The 15196-nt window shown below is 43.5% G+C and overlaps 1 protein-coding gene across 1 annotated transcript in view; it reads left to right on the forward strand.

The window, feature by feature from the left end:
- The window catches only part of gcn1 (GCN1 activator of EIF2AK4), a 129888-nt gene that overhangs the window by 50649 nt on the left and 64043 nt on the right, over nt 1-15196 (forward strand). Inside the window, exons 20-25 of the mRNA XM_068005525.1 lie at nt 4838-4962; nt 7237-7415; nt 9690-9783; nt 10193-10306; nt 11977-12175; nt 13716-13871. Coding sequence (XP_067861626.1) covers nt 4838-4962; nt 7237-7415; nt 9690-9783; nt 10193-10306; nt 11977-12175; nt 13716-13871 — 867 coding nt within the window. The remainder of the gene's footprint in view (nt 1-4837; nt 4963-7236; nt 7416-9689; nt 9784-10192; nt 10307-11976; nt 12176-13715; nt 13872-15196) is intronic.

Raw genomic sequence — 15196 nt, forward strand, 5'->3', positions numbered from 1 at the left:
ATGTGATTTAAACCATGGGGCTATAAACTAATCTATCAACTTTTAAAACTTAAATAAAAAAAAAATAAAAAAAGACTAAGCCATTATTTCAAAATCAAGCTAAATCCATTTACTAAATATTATCTAGATCTCAAGTGGTTCTATTAGTCCTAGAAATAAATTACTGACCAATAAAAACTAGAAATGGCAGTACAGGCTGTGTGTCTGGACTGTAATATGTTGGAGTTTATGGGCAGCGAGAGTGTCCTGGATTGCCACATCTGTAGTAAATGTCTTAGACTCTGAGCCGAAGTATATTAAGCCATTCAGCTGGAGTGCGAGTTACAGACACTCCAACACATAAGGGAGCGGGCGGAATATCTAGGTACTTTTCTCCAGAGTATAGTCACACCTCAGAGGAAAGCACAGGTGCAGGAAGGGGAGAGCGTGACTGTCAGTCAGCAGCGTAATGGGAATCTAGGAGAGGTAGAGAAGGAGATCCTGTCAACACTGATCCTGCCCAACAGGGATGAGGTAGTTGATATCTGTGAGGATAAAGATGAAGGCTTCAGGGAGGATGCCCAGAAAGCTAACCATGGCACCATGGAGCATGAGGCAGTCCAGGGCAGGATCAAAATAGAAAGGTTGTAGTCATAGGGGATTCTATAATCAGGGAGATAGACAGCGTCCTCTGCAGTCACGACCAAGAGTCCAGGAGGGTGTGTTGGCTACCTGGTGCAAGGGTAAAAGATATCTTGGAGCAACTGGAGTGGAACTTGGAAAGGAAGGAGGAGGATCCAGTTGTCATGGTCCATGTCGGCACCAATGACATAAGGAAGAACAAGGAGGAGGTCCTGCTAAGGGAATATCAGAAGCTAGGAACTAAATTAAGAAATAGAACCTCACGGGTGGTAAACTCAGGATTGCTACTTGAACCACGTGCTAATTGGCATAGGGATAGGCAGATCAGAAAGGTGAATGCGTGACTGAAAGAGTGGTGTGGGAAGAAGGGGTTCCATTTCATGCGACACTGGCACCAGTACTGGGACAGGAAGGAGCTGTACTGCTGGGACTGGCTCCACCTGAACCAGAATAGGACCAGAGTCCTAGTGGAAAGGATAAATAGGACAGTGGATAAGGCTTTTAACTAGCAAGATGGGGGGAAGGGATCTGGTAGCAATAACAAAAGCCTAAAGATTAAAAAGAAACAGGAAATTAGTGTAAAGGTCAGATCAGGGTAAGGAATAAAGATAACAAGCGGTCAAGGAACAAATACAGTTATAAAACATAAAAGGAACAACTATTAAGGACTAATTAAACTGCCTGTACAGTAATGTACACAGCGTCCAAAATAAGATGGAGGAACTGGAGGCAATAATCTGTAGCGAGGAACTAGATGTAGTAGGAATAACTCAAACATGGCTACATAAAGAATAGGACTGGCAACTAAATATTGCAGGTTAGAACCTAATCAGAAAGGAGTTTTTACAATGTGTGCAGGACTCTTTTCTTACCCAGTATGTAAAAAGCCCAATAAGAGAGGAAGCACTGCTGGATCTAGTAATGGGAAATGAACCAGAGATAAGAGAAGTACGCATAGGGGAACATCTAGGCAATAGCGATCACAACATAATAAGGTTTAAGACAAAGATTGAGAAGGACATAAATAAGAGAAAGACCAAAGTAATAAATTGGAAAAAAATTGATTTTTAAGGGGATGAGAATGGAACAAGGGAAAATAAACTGGAAAAATTTACTGACAAAGAAATAGAACAGCAGTGGGAAACATTTAAAACGGTGATCTATAGAGTCCAAGAGAAATACATCCCACTAAAAAGCAAGAACAAACTAGGCAATAATGACACACCATGAATGAATAAAGAAATAAGGGCAAAATTGAAACTAAAGAAAAGGGCATGCACTATGTACATGGACAACGAAGGAAAGGATGACAAAAAGGAATGCGAAACGATTAGGAAAAGTGAAAAAAAACAATTAGGAAGGCAAAGAGAAACCACAAAATTAAATTATCAAGGAATATAAAAAGAAATAGTAAAGTATTCTACAAACACATAAATAACAAAAGAAAAATCAAGTTAGGGATAGGGCCACATGATAAACTCACAGGTAATGACAGTGAAATGGCAGAAATATTAAATAGTGACTTTTCCTCAGTATTTACCAGGGAGACTGACATGGTGGGCATGACATTAGAAGAAGAGATCAAAAAAGATAGAAAAACATTTAAGATAGAAAGGGGGGAGATAATTGATAAACTAATCAAACTTAGAGAGATAAAACCCCTGGACCTAAATTTTTACTCTGAGTCGGGAAGACAGCGGTGGGGGGGCAGAATTCCTAACTGGAAACCCGGAGGTACAGGCTGGCCTCAGTCAGGCGGGAGAAGTGGTAGGAAGCGGATGCAAGAAAGTAAGTCTTAGATGGGGTCAGAGATCGTTGGGGAGGGGTCGGAGATTGTGGGGGGGGGGTGGAGTGTGGTGGTGGTCGCTGCAGGTAGGCTTGTTGGCCCAAGGGAAAGCATTCCTGCTTCTCCGGGCCCACTAGTAGTGCTATGAAGGCACTTACCTGCAGCTTCAGGCCGCCTTGCCTCCTCTCACGTGGCGTGGCCCGGAATTCCCAGTCCTCAGGAGTTTAAAACAAAAATGCTGTAAAAATGGAGGCCCGCAGCCTCCTTGAAAACTTTCAGTGACTGACCCGCCTCCTAAGAGCGGGTTGGTCGCCCGCCCCTCGTCCTGCCTCCGTTAAAACCGGAAATGGGCGGGTTGGGGTGGGTTTTAGATTTTCAAAATTTTTGCTGCCTGCCCCAACACCTGTTTTTCAGAGTTAAAATTTAGGCTTTTGTCCAGATGGATTGCATCCACACATTAAAAGAAGTTACAGAAGAGATACCAGAGGCACTGTTACAGATATATAAAAATTCATTAGAAAAGGGAATAGAGCCAAAGGACTGGCGGACAGCTCATATGATTCCTACATTTAAAAAGGGAGATAGAACAAGTCCAGGGAACTAAAGACCAGTTAGCTTAACTTCGGAGGTAGGAAAGATAATGGAATCCTCACTCAAAGATGTAATCGAAAAACATCTAGAAACCAAAAATATAATGAAGAATAGTCAGCACTGATTTCAAAAGGGAAGCTCTTGCTTGATCAACCTTATTGAATTCTTTGAAGTAACAGAAAGGGTAGGCAGGGATAATGCAGTAGATGTACTATATTTGGATTTTAAAAAGACCTTCAATAAGGTACCGCATAGTAGACTCATGATTAAGGTCAGAGCATGTGGAGTTGGAACAAGTAGCAGAATGGATAGCGAGCTGGCTACAAAACAGAAAACAGAGTAGGGGTTAAAGGTAGTTACTCAATGGCAAAAGGTGGGAAGTGGTATTCCACAAGGATCGGGGACCACTGTGGTTCACCATTTACATATCCGATTTGGACTCTGGAATCAGAAGTACAATTTTAAAATTTGCAAATGACACCAAATTGGGGGATATAGTTAATGCTGAGGAGGACTGCGACAAAATACAGGAAGACATTAATAAACTTGCAGAACGGTTGTGTAATTGGCAAATGAATTACAATATAGACAAGTGTGAGGTGGTACATTTTGGTAGGAAGAATAAGGAGGCACATACTGCTTGTAAAATAAGAGTCTAAGTGGGGTAGATGAGCAGAGGGATCTGGGGGTACAGATACACAAATCACTAAAAGTAGCAATGCAGGTTAATAAGGCCATAAAAATAGCAAACAAAGCACTGGGATTCATTTCTAGAGGGATAGAATTGAAAAGCAGGGAAGTTATGTTAAAGTTGTACACAACATTGGTTAGACCACACTTGGAGCTTCCCCACTGTATAATCCTAAAACTTTTAGAACATGAAAGATACAAATTCAATATCGCAAAAAAAATCAGACTTAATCCACCCCAACTTCTTTCCTGATATGGTCCAACTCAACCTACCCAACCACCAACAGCTCCCTCTCTACCCCCTCCCCCCACATCCCTCTACTGTGTGACCCAGCAAAACTTGAGAATTGCAGGCACGGAAGACTCGACACACACCATCTGCTGCCCACTGTGCAGTTATACGATTCATGAGATTATAAAACCAAGCTAGGTGTCATACAACAACAAAATTGATCATGTGGTCTTCTCCTAGTCCCAGTCTGTATAGGGCCTTGTTCTGAAAGCGTGCCTCAGTTTGTTCTTTCGTTTCTTTCCCTCCCCCACTCCCTATTGTGCCCTTGTCACAATAAATCTGTTAAATCTATTACTTTTCAGATCATTTTTGAGGTTTTTATTTAATTTCCAACTTCACAAACTGATGGATCTGAGTTCCAGTGTTAGAACTTGCTTTGTTTCTGTGTTTGTTGATTAGCTGAGGCTGGCAGTACTATTCTGCCTCAGCTATCGCTTCTGGTGCCATTCAACGCCATAACTAAAACCACTAAATTATAACCTCTTCTGTTAGCAACGTTGACCGGCGCTCAATGGTATTAGTGAACTTGGTGTTCTCTACCAGAGTCTGTGATTTGCAAGCTCTTGGTGTGGACCTTCACTTGACTCCTCTTGCACAGGGATGGTTCCTCATTGGAAATTTCTTGTGTTTATTCACAAAAAAAGCTCCTGCCTTGTTACTTACTGTTGGGTGTGCAGCTGTGATTGGAATGTGGAGGGGAGAGTAGGCTGTTGTTACCATGATGTCTGGACTTATTCCGTGCTATGTGGGATTGCGTTTAATGTGAAGGAGAAATAATCCCTGAAGTTAGGCTGTGTAATTCGCAGCTCCTCATAGGTTCTCTTGCCTGCTCCAAATGCATTTTTATTGCTTTGCAGAGGCTGCTCAAACTGGACTGTGGTCGGCCATTCTCATGAGACTGAAGTTGGACCCTTCAGAGTTCATTAAAAAGCATCTGACTGACATCCTGCCCAATGTCACCTCCCAGTCAGTCAGGAACCAGGTGAGCGAGTATGGCTATTTTATTGTTTGAATCCCTATGACAGAATTATGTTCACCTTTTGTATTAGCTGAAGGCACTAAAATGGGATCAGCCGTAAGAATGTTGACTAGTGGGTGGGGATATGAAATGAGTAATGGTAGTTTGGCTGTCAAATCTGATTCCAGCAAATCATATGCAATTTCACAGCCATTGACTTTTCCTAACTTCCTTCATCATACGAACGGGATTAAGAACTATAAGTAATTCCACAAAAATAACTTGTGAAATTCTGACCTCATTTTCACTTTCCCCTCTTTCTCTCTTCCCCAGCCACTTGAAAAAAAAGGTAATTGAGTGAAAGTCCAGAATTTCAATCGCTTATTTCAACTTCCATATAGAACTGAATACTCTCCCATCAAGCTGACTGAAATTTAAACACATACCAATTTAGGCATTGCACAAATTCCTTCCATACTGTTAGCATTGAGCCCTGGCTAACACAAATATTGGGCCGATGGCTGTGACTGCTGCAGTATGCTATGTGTAGAAGTGTTGGTGAACTCCCTACAACTTGCACATCGGTCTCGTATACCTTTCACGCTCCTGAGAAGGTACCACAGAACAGGTGGTGCTCAATACCCTGCAGGAGTTAACGTACTGGCCGGGCTGTGTTTGCAGCATCCATCGTTGTCATTGGTAACCGATAGCTTGAACCTGAGCAATGTGAGACCCCCATACAAATACTTTAAATGTCAATAGACTTGAACTTCGAATAGAATGGCTGGCCCTGATCTATTTCGATGCATGACTGTGCAAGACAGCTCTAAAAGTAAGGACCTGATGATCTATTGCTTCTGTAAAATCAGGATGGGTTTAGTTCCAGAAATCCATATAGTTGCGAAAATTCCACAAATCCACCTTGCACCTTGTGTGGTGCAGACGAAGCGGTGGATTTCCTTTGCAGAAGCAGGGTCCAGCCACACAATTGGATCCTACATTGAAAAGTGATGGTTCGATCTCACAAACTGGACTATCTGATGGTGAAATGTGTCTGCTTCTCACCTGCCACTCGAACCCAAGCTCATTACTTCTTTGTTTATTTCTCTCTTCCCCTTCTTGCCACCTTTCATTTCTCCTCTCTCAGTTAATTTGCCCCTCTAATCAATAGCCCAACCTCTGCCTTCCTACTCTCCTGCCGCCATCCCAGGCTTTAATCATCCTTGAATAAACCTACGGTTACCCTCTGTGCCTCTTGGCATTCTCCCATCGAGGGACCCGTCGCTGCCCCCTTACAAACAGCAGCTCCCAATGCCCCTCCTCTCTCGCTGACCTTCCAAAGCAGCACGGCTGCTGGGGGCTCTCACCAACCCCCTTCCCAGTCCGCTCACCCCACCTACCATGGTCCCTGTGGACTCTACCAGTGGATCAACAATCACCACCCATCTCTGCATTGCCTCCTGAGTCTCAAAAGGACCTGTGTGTGTGATTTCTTGCTGAGCTTTCATTTCTTGACCTGATACTTTGTAGCAGTAGAAGAAATAACTTGCGTTAGTATAGCGCCTTTCATGACCTCAGGACTTGCCAGTTTTGCACACAGCAAGATTCTACAAACAGCAAATGAATTAAATGATCAGGTCACCTGTTTTGATGGTATTGGTTAAGGGATGAGTGTTGGCCAGGACAGTGGCTGAACAATGTAGTGGGACCTCATGCCGCAGGTAGATGGGGCCTCTGCCCCGTGTCTCTTTGAAAGACGGAATTAAGAGTTTCAACTTTGTGATACTTTCTGCTCCTCAGAATCTAAATCCAGTGTTTATACTACTTTGGATTGCTCCTGCTTATCTGGAAATCGAATGAATGAGGAAGAATGTTAATTACTAACCTTAGGGTATGGTCTTCTAAATACAAAGCTCCCCATTCCTCTTTCCAACCTCATCAAAGATCTGAAGGATTGGCCCAAATCAAGGCCTTATATATGGGAACAGTATTGTGGCACAAATTTTATGAAGAGAAAATTATCCCCACCAACAGCCCCCATGCAAGATGATGGCAACATCCTAACTGTGGAGCTTGTATGTTTTTCAATAAATGAGGATGCTTATACTTTCTGTAAGTTATCTAACATTGCAAGTTGCTAAAATACTGTCATGTTTTAAGTAATATACACTAAAATTGCCACGTTAACATATTACGCATTTTATAATTACCAACTATTAAACCTATTGAATAATTCACCATTTTTTTGAGGCTGAAAACACAGGTTGAGTTTAACTCTCTGTTCCTCTTGTTTCCTAGGCCATCATGAATGCTGTGGGCTCCCTGTCCGTTCTTGCCTCAGCAGTTGTGTTGCCACATGTGAGCAGCCTGGTCACAGGCATGTTGCAAAATCATGCTTTCCACCAGGTGACCAAAGAAGAGTACGAGATCATGCTGGTTCCTGAGGGGGTGCTGTACGACAAGTCCCTCATCCAAATGTAAGTAATAACAGGCCATTTTTTCATATTTGGTCAATTTGCACATAGAATAAGAAATTTGAGGGGGAATAGCAAGTAGATGATGAATTGACTTTTTGAATTCACAACCTATGCTGCCATTGAAATAAAATCTTCTTTTGAACAACCTCCATTTGTCCCCTCCCATTGTTGACAGCAGTTTTAAAAAGGTTCTGTTTACCATTTTCATTCTCTACCCTGTGCATTGAAGCTTTGTAGTGCAGTAGCCCTATGAAGTTGGGTTTTGGCTGCAGTTTGTTTAGCAAGTTGCCAATGCAGTCATTGTTTTTGGTAACAATTTGCTTCCTCCAGATGCAGAACTAAAGGTGCTGTAACTTATATCATGGGAATTCTTTCATGTTGCAGCCAAACATTTGAAGTCAACTTGCACCTTGTAAGGTGGGGTATTGGTGTTTGTGTTGCTGTCTTCCTGCAAGCATCTCCCTTTAAAAGTTTGGCAGTCAGAAAAGATAATTTGTCTGTGCCACTGTCTGTCAATCCACACGTTAACATTCATCCATCAAACTACTTTATTTAAAGGCATAGATTCAAGCAAAGGGGACCCATTCAGGGCAAATAGTTATCATTAACTAGGAATAGGAGTAGGCCAATCAGCCCCTCGAGCCTGTTCCACCATGCAGTGAGATCATGGCTGATCTGTATCCGAACTCCATCCACCCGCCTTGGCTCCATATCCCTTATACACTTGGCTAGCAAAAATCTATTGATCTCAAGATTTAAATTTATTAATTGAGCTAACATCTACTGCTGTTTGTGGGAGAGTGTTCCACACTTCTACGACCCTTTGTGTGAAGAAGTGTTTCCTAACTTCTCTCCTGAATGGCCTGGCTCTGATTTCAATGTTATGTCCCCTTGTCCTAGACTCCCCCCACCATTGGAAAAGGTTTTCCTCTATCTGCCCTATCAATTCCTTTCAAAATCCAAAAAACCTCAATCAGATCACCCCTTAACCTTCTATATTCCAGGGACTACAAGTCTAGTTTATATAATCTCTCCTAATCTAACCCTTGGAGCCCTGCTAACATTTTGGTGAATCTGTGCTACACCCCTTCCAAGGCCAATATATCCTTTTTAAGGTGCAGTGCCCAGAACTTTCCACATTACTCCAGATGTGGTCTAACCAGGGCTTTGTGTAGCTGTAGCAAAACTTCCTCCCCTTTCTATTCTTGACCTGAAACTTTGTAGCAGTAGAAGAAATAACTTGTGTTAGTATAGCGCCTTTCATGACCTCAGGACTTGCTAGATATAAAGGCTAACATTCCATTAGCCTTTTTGTTTATTTTTTGTACCTGACTACTACATTTTAGTGATGTGTATGGGCCCCTAAATCTCTTTGGACTTTGACTGCTCCTGGCTTGTCACCATTTTTTGTTAAGTGGATGACCTCACACGTGCCTTCATTGAAATCCACCTGCCACAGTTTTGCTCACTCACTTAATCAATCAATGTCTCTGTAATTTTATGCTCCTGTCTACACTACTTACTGGGCCACTGATCTTTGTCATTGGCAAACTTGGGTATATGGCTCTGTATTGTGTTATCTAAATACCCTGATATATCTGCCAGATACCTGTATTGGTCAACACTGCCACAGCACCATGGGCTTCTCCAAGATACTGCTGGCTGAATCCTATTTTTAAAATTGTTTTGTCCTATCTAAAATTATACAATACAACACAACACACAGTACAAAAATCTCCTTATTTTGCCACATTTTGTTTATGTACTGTGTACTGTCAGGAGCAATGCAAAAAAGAAAGTTGATGTGGCCTTCCTCATTCTTTGGGAGAAGTTCCTAAATTCCACGTGCAACGTTCCTTTGACGCTTGTCTGTTGATTTTCTCTCTGAACTGGCGCTGGTTGGAACGTTTAGGTTTAAATTTTTGTGGTCGATTGCTTTCTCACTCAACGTCTCTGCTGTCATGTCTGATCAAATAACCATGTGCCGTTCAGATCAATGCCATCTTAGTGGGGGGGGGGAGGAGTAAGGATCACCTGACCAAAATGACAGTGGAAAGGCATCTATTTCTTAAAGGACTGGTGTCCCTCTCATTCTCTTCTTCTCCCCTCCACCCCCCCACTGTGGATGATGGTAGATCCTAATTGTAGAAGCAGGTTGAACTTTGTTCTTCATGAAAGACAGCCAAAGCTGTGGTAGGCAGCCTACTGATTTGTCACACTAGCATGTCCTCATGGAATTACTGAAGTTTTAGGATTAATTCTATTCTGTGCTAGTACTCAACAGGAAACTACAAAGAAAGCCAATCTGAAACGGGAGAACAAAGCTTATTCCTTCAAGGAACAAATCATTGACATGGAACTTAAAGAGGTAATTATCAATTTAATTCCTTGGCCCTCTTAGTTTGCCTCACGATCTTCTATATCTGGCTCTTTAATGTCCTTTAATGTCCTTTTCTGTTTTCTCGCCACAAACTCACCAACCTTGTAACCCGCCCTGCCTAAACATGAACTTCTATTCCTCAAAGCAATTTTATTTTAAAATTTTCCTGTATTGTGATTTCCTCTGAGATGTTTTGTTCAAATCAAACAGACAAAATACCCTACACTGTGTGAAGATGTGGGAAGTGTGAAATTGGCACTAATTTATAATTAATATTATGTGGCTTTAAAAAGCTGCTTGCCAAACAGACTAATTTGATTTGGATTTGCACTGAAGTTGTAACTGGTGTGTCGCAGAGAATTTTAACCTTGTTTTAAATTAAAACAATTTGTGATAGGAAATAAAGAAGAAGAAGGGTCTGAAAGACGAGGTGCATCTGAGCAACAAACAGAAGGAGATGCTGCAGGCCCAGCTGGAAAGAGAGTCTGTGATCAGGAAGCGACTGCGACAGGTACGGGGGAGGCGTGTGTTATACAGAGAAGTTCCAATGCCACTTGGGACTTAATTTGCAGTCATTTTATATATTAAAAAAAAATTGGTTGATTTTTGATTTCCTTACAAGCTGAGGGATATCTAATCTTCATTCGTATCCATCCCTATACTGTATAGCCAGCCGTGAGGAGTTTTGACAGAGAGTGAGAAACTGTTCCCACTGGCAGGAGGGTCGGTAACCAGAGGATACAGATCTAAGATAATTGGCAAAAAAGCCAGGGGGGTAGACACGCAATTTTTTTACTCAGCTAGTTGTTACTATCTGGAATGCACTGCCTGAAAGGGTGGTGGAAGCAGATTCAATAGTAACTTTCAAAAGGGGATTGGATACATACTTAGAAAGGAAATGTTTGCAAGGGTGTTGGGACTAATTGGTAGCTCTTTGAGAGCTGGCACAGGCATGATGGGCCAAATGGCCTCCTGCTGTGCTCTATAATTCTATGATCAATTCTGGGAAAACCACACGCTGAGGACAATTGTCATCATGGTATTGCAGATAGCTGGAGCAGTGGCGGGTTTCCTACTTCTGCTTCATATAAAGCCCCAGGTCTTGCTCCAGTTTGTTTTTTTTTCCCCCCCAGCTAAAGGTTGTTTGCCCCTTGCGTTGAATGTCTTGTTGCCAAATGTTTGGGACAAAGTCTCCAGAGGAGGAGGACAGATTAGCCGGTCAGCATATCAAACGTTCTGTTGATTTGGTCTGTCCTTTGTTCCTCCTATCAAGTTTCCAAGGAACTCGATGATGTCCAGAAAATATGCTACGGTTGTTCTTTTCAGGACAAACATAAATGCTCTAGGTCTTATGTAACAAAAATAAACCAGCTTCAGCACTGACCCATTCAATACATTACCTGCTTCAAAAAAGTGGTTTTGTAGCTGGGTCAGCACATCTACAAAATCTGCCAGAGGCTTAAATACTGTGCAGAATGCAAAATACCATTAACAATTGCTAAAGCTCTCACTAACTGCAACTTGTCAAACTTCTCTAGAGTTCAAGTAAAGAACTCCTCGAATGGGTTCTAACTGGGAGACTGATGGTGAATTCTGGGCAACTCTTATATTGTGGGCCCACAATATATCATTTCAGACAGGGTCCTTACAGTTAGCCCCAAAACGACACCTGCCTCATCAGTCTGGGCCGGATTCAAACCTGGAGGTGGTAGTTTTGCGTGCTAGCTCACAGCTGCTCACTCTCCACAGTTGGTGGCTGCCTAGGTTTTTATAATCCTGATGACTTCACACCCATTGAAGTGTTCAGATTGAGGGGGTACATATCATAAGAAATAGGAGCAGGAGTAGGCCATACAGCCCCTTGAGCCTGCCCCGATCATGCAGTGTGAAAAGAGAAGTTAGTTTTCTCCTTTACTAGAAATTGAATACCTGACTTCCGTCTCCTGCTCCAACTCGAAGTCCACTGGACAACTGCAAGCAGACATGGCATGCAAATCTATCTGCAAAAGCAGATTTCAGAGAAGGGTTTGTGCCTTTGTATTTGCAAAGCATTGCTGGGCTGCTGTTCCATATATGTATGTGTATTCTTCACATACTGGTCATAACTTGCCTCATTTTTGAACGTATTTAGATGAGTTTTTTGTTGAAGAAATGCTGTTCCAATCTGTTGTGTTCCCACAGTTAGACGAGGATTTGCAATCCGCTCTGAACGTGCTGAATGCTGTCATCAAGAGGAACCCGCCTGGTTTGTCGCAGCACATCCCTACTCTGATTCGCTCGTTCCTACCACTCTTCCGATCTCCACTTGTAGCTCCCAGACTTAAAGAACCATTCTTGGCATTGGGTGCATGCGTCTTGCCAGCAGACCTAAAAAATCTGGGTAAGCTTCAAGTGCGTGTTGTCCTTTCGAACTCACAGCTACCAAATTCTACAGCAAGAGAATGTAGATTCTGCAGCAGGCCTGTCCATTTTCTGCAGCATGTTACTTCTCTATGTTTTCCAATGATTGCTGTCCCTGTTAAACGAATAAAGTCTGGATTGATTCATTTAAACATTGCACTACCTCGCTAAAGCCAATATGTTAAGCTCTTTTTAACAAGCATTTTTCTCTAGGTGTGAAAAGCACCGAGTAACTAATTCAGTGATACGAGGGCATTTTTATTTAGTTTGTTATAAAAATGTTGGTAAACCCCTCGAGCAGTGTACTCCAAACTGGTATCCCAGAATGGTCAGCGGAGTGCTTTCCCCCCAGCGCTTAACCAATGAGAACAACCATTCTACTTGTTATGCGCATACAATAGGCCAATTAAAGAAAAGCGCATTCTGGTGATGGGACCGCTCGGGGAATGAGCATTCTGGAGATGGGACCGCTTGGGGAATGAGCATTCTGGAGATGGGACCGCTTGGGGAATGAGCATTCTGGAGATGGGACCGCTTGGGGAATGAGCATTCTGGAGATGAGACCGCTTGGGGAATGAGCATTCTGGAGATGGGACCGCTTGGGGAATGAGCATTCTGGTGATGGGACCGCTCGGGGAATGAGCATTCTGGAGATGGGACCGCTCGGGATTCTGGTGATAGGACTACTCAGGGAATGAGCATTCTGGTGATGGGACCGCTCGGGGAATGAGCATTCTGGTGATGGGACCACTCGGGGAATGAGCATTCTGGTGATGGGACCGCTCGGGGAATGAGCATTCTGGTGATGGGACCGCTCGGGGAATGAGCATTCTGGTGATGGGACCACTCGGGATTCTGGTGATAGGACCACTCAGGGAATGAGCATTCTGGTGATGGGACCACTCGGGATTCTGGTGATGGGACCACTCAGGGAATGAGCATTCTGGTGATGGGACCGCTCGGGGAATGAGCATTCTGGTGATGGGACCGCTCGGGGAGTGAGCATTCTGGTGATGGGACCACTCGGGATTCTGGTGATGGGACCACTCAGGGAATGAGCATTCTGGTGATGGGACCGCTCGGGGAATGAGCATTCTGGTGATGGGACCGCTCGGGGAGTGAGCATTCTGGTGATGGGACCGCTCGGGATTCTGGTGATGGGACCACTCAGGGAATGAGCATTCTGGTGATGGGACCGCTCGGGATTCTGGTGATGGGACCACTCAGGGAATGAGCATTCTGGTGATGGGACCACTCGGGATTCTGGTGATGGGACCACTCAGGGAATGAGCATTCTGGTGATGGGACCACTCGGGATTCTGGTGATGGGACCACTCAGGGAATGAGCATTCTGGTGATGGGACCGCTCGGGGAATGAGCATTCTGGTGATGGGACCGCTCGGGGAGTGAGCATTCTGGTGATGGGACCACTTGGGGAATGAGCATTCTGGTGCTTCTGTGCTATTAGGTGACGTCAGAATTCAATGATAGGGTGAACTTACATTCTGTGTTTGATTTAGGCGCTCTAGTTGGTCATGTGACTCTTCGGCTGCTGAAACCTGCGTGCAGTTTGGATGAAGCTTGGTGTCAGGAGGAACTTTTAACTGCTACCGCCCGTGCTGTATGTCTACTGCGTTCACGTACAGTGTCCAACCGTGCTGGCAAAATTGAGGCTGGTATGTAAATCATCTTGTCATGTTGCTTGTGGTAATCACTCAATAAATATGATGAGTTCAGGTTCTGAGGGACCTCAAATGTTTGTTTATAAATCCCAATTGTAAAAATCCATGATAAATAATTATACCTTTTCCCTTATTAACGCCTAAATTGTCTACTTGTAGAACTGTACAATATGTACTTAAGAATTGTTGCTCTGTTTACGACATTTTGATTTCTTTTTAAGCATTTTTAGCACATTTCACGTGTTGATTTGATTCAATTTTCGAAACATAGAAAATAGGAGCGGGAGTAGGCCATTCTGCCCTTCGAGCCTGCTCCGCCATTTAATACGATCATGGCTGATCCTCTATCTCAATACCACATTCCTGCTCTCTCCCCATAGCCCTTGATGCCTTTTGTCTCTAGAAATCTATCTAGCTCCTTCTTAAATATGTTCAGTGACTTGGCCTCCGCAGCCTTCTGTGGTAGAGAATTCCACAGGTTCACCACCCTCTGAGTGAAGAAATTTCTCCTCATCTCAGTCCTAAATGTCCTATCCCGTATCCTGAGACTGTGACTCCTCGTTCTGGACCCCCCCCCCCCCCCACCCAGCCAGGGGAAACATCCTCCCTGCATCCAGTCTGTCTAGCCCTGTCAGAATTTTATGTTTCAATGAGATCCCCTCTCATTCTTCTAAACTCGAGTGAATACAGGCTGAGTCGGCCCAATCTCTCCTCATACGACAGTCCTGCCATACCAGGGATCAGTCTGGTGAACCTTCGCTGCGGTCCCTCTTATAGCAAGTATATCCTTTCTTGGGTAAGGAGACCAGAACTGCACACAATACTCCAGGTGTGGTCTCACCAAGGCCCTGTATAACTGCAGTAAAACATCCTTGCTCCTATACTCAAATCCTCTTGCAATGAAGGCCAACATACCATCTGCCTTCCTAACTACTTGCTGCACCGGCATGTTTGCTTTCAGTGACTGGTGTACAAGGGCACCCAGGTCCCTTTGTACATCAAGATTCCCCAATCTATCACCATTTAAATAATACTCTGCCTTTCTGTTTTTCCTTCTGAAGTGGATAACTTCACATTTATCTACATTATACTGCATCTGTCATGTATTTGCCCACTCACTCAACTTGTCTAAATCACCTTGAAGCCTCTTTGCATCCTCCTCACAACTCACGATCCCACCAAGTTTTCTGTCGTCAGCAAACTTGGAAATATTACATTTGGTTCCTTCATCCAAATCATTGATATATATTGTGAATAGCTGGGGCCCAAGCACTGATCCCTGCGGTACCCCACTAGTCACTCACTGACTGCCACCCGGC

This window comes from Heptranchias perlo, chromosome 25, assembly GCF_035084215.1.
Source record: "Heptranchias perlo isolate sHepPer1 chromosome 25, sHepPer1.hap1, whole genome shotgun sequence".
NCBI classification, from domain to species: domain Eukaryota; kingdom Metazoa; phylum Chordata; class Chondrichthyes; order Hexanchiformes; family Hexanchidae; genus Heptranchias; species Heptranchias perlo.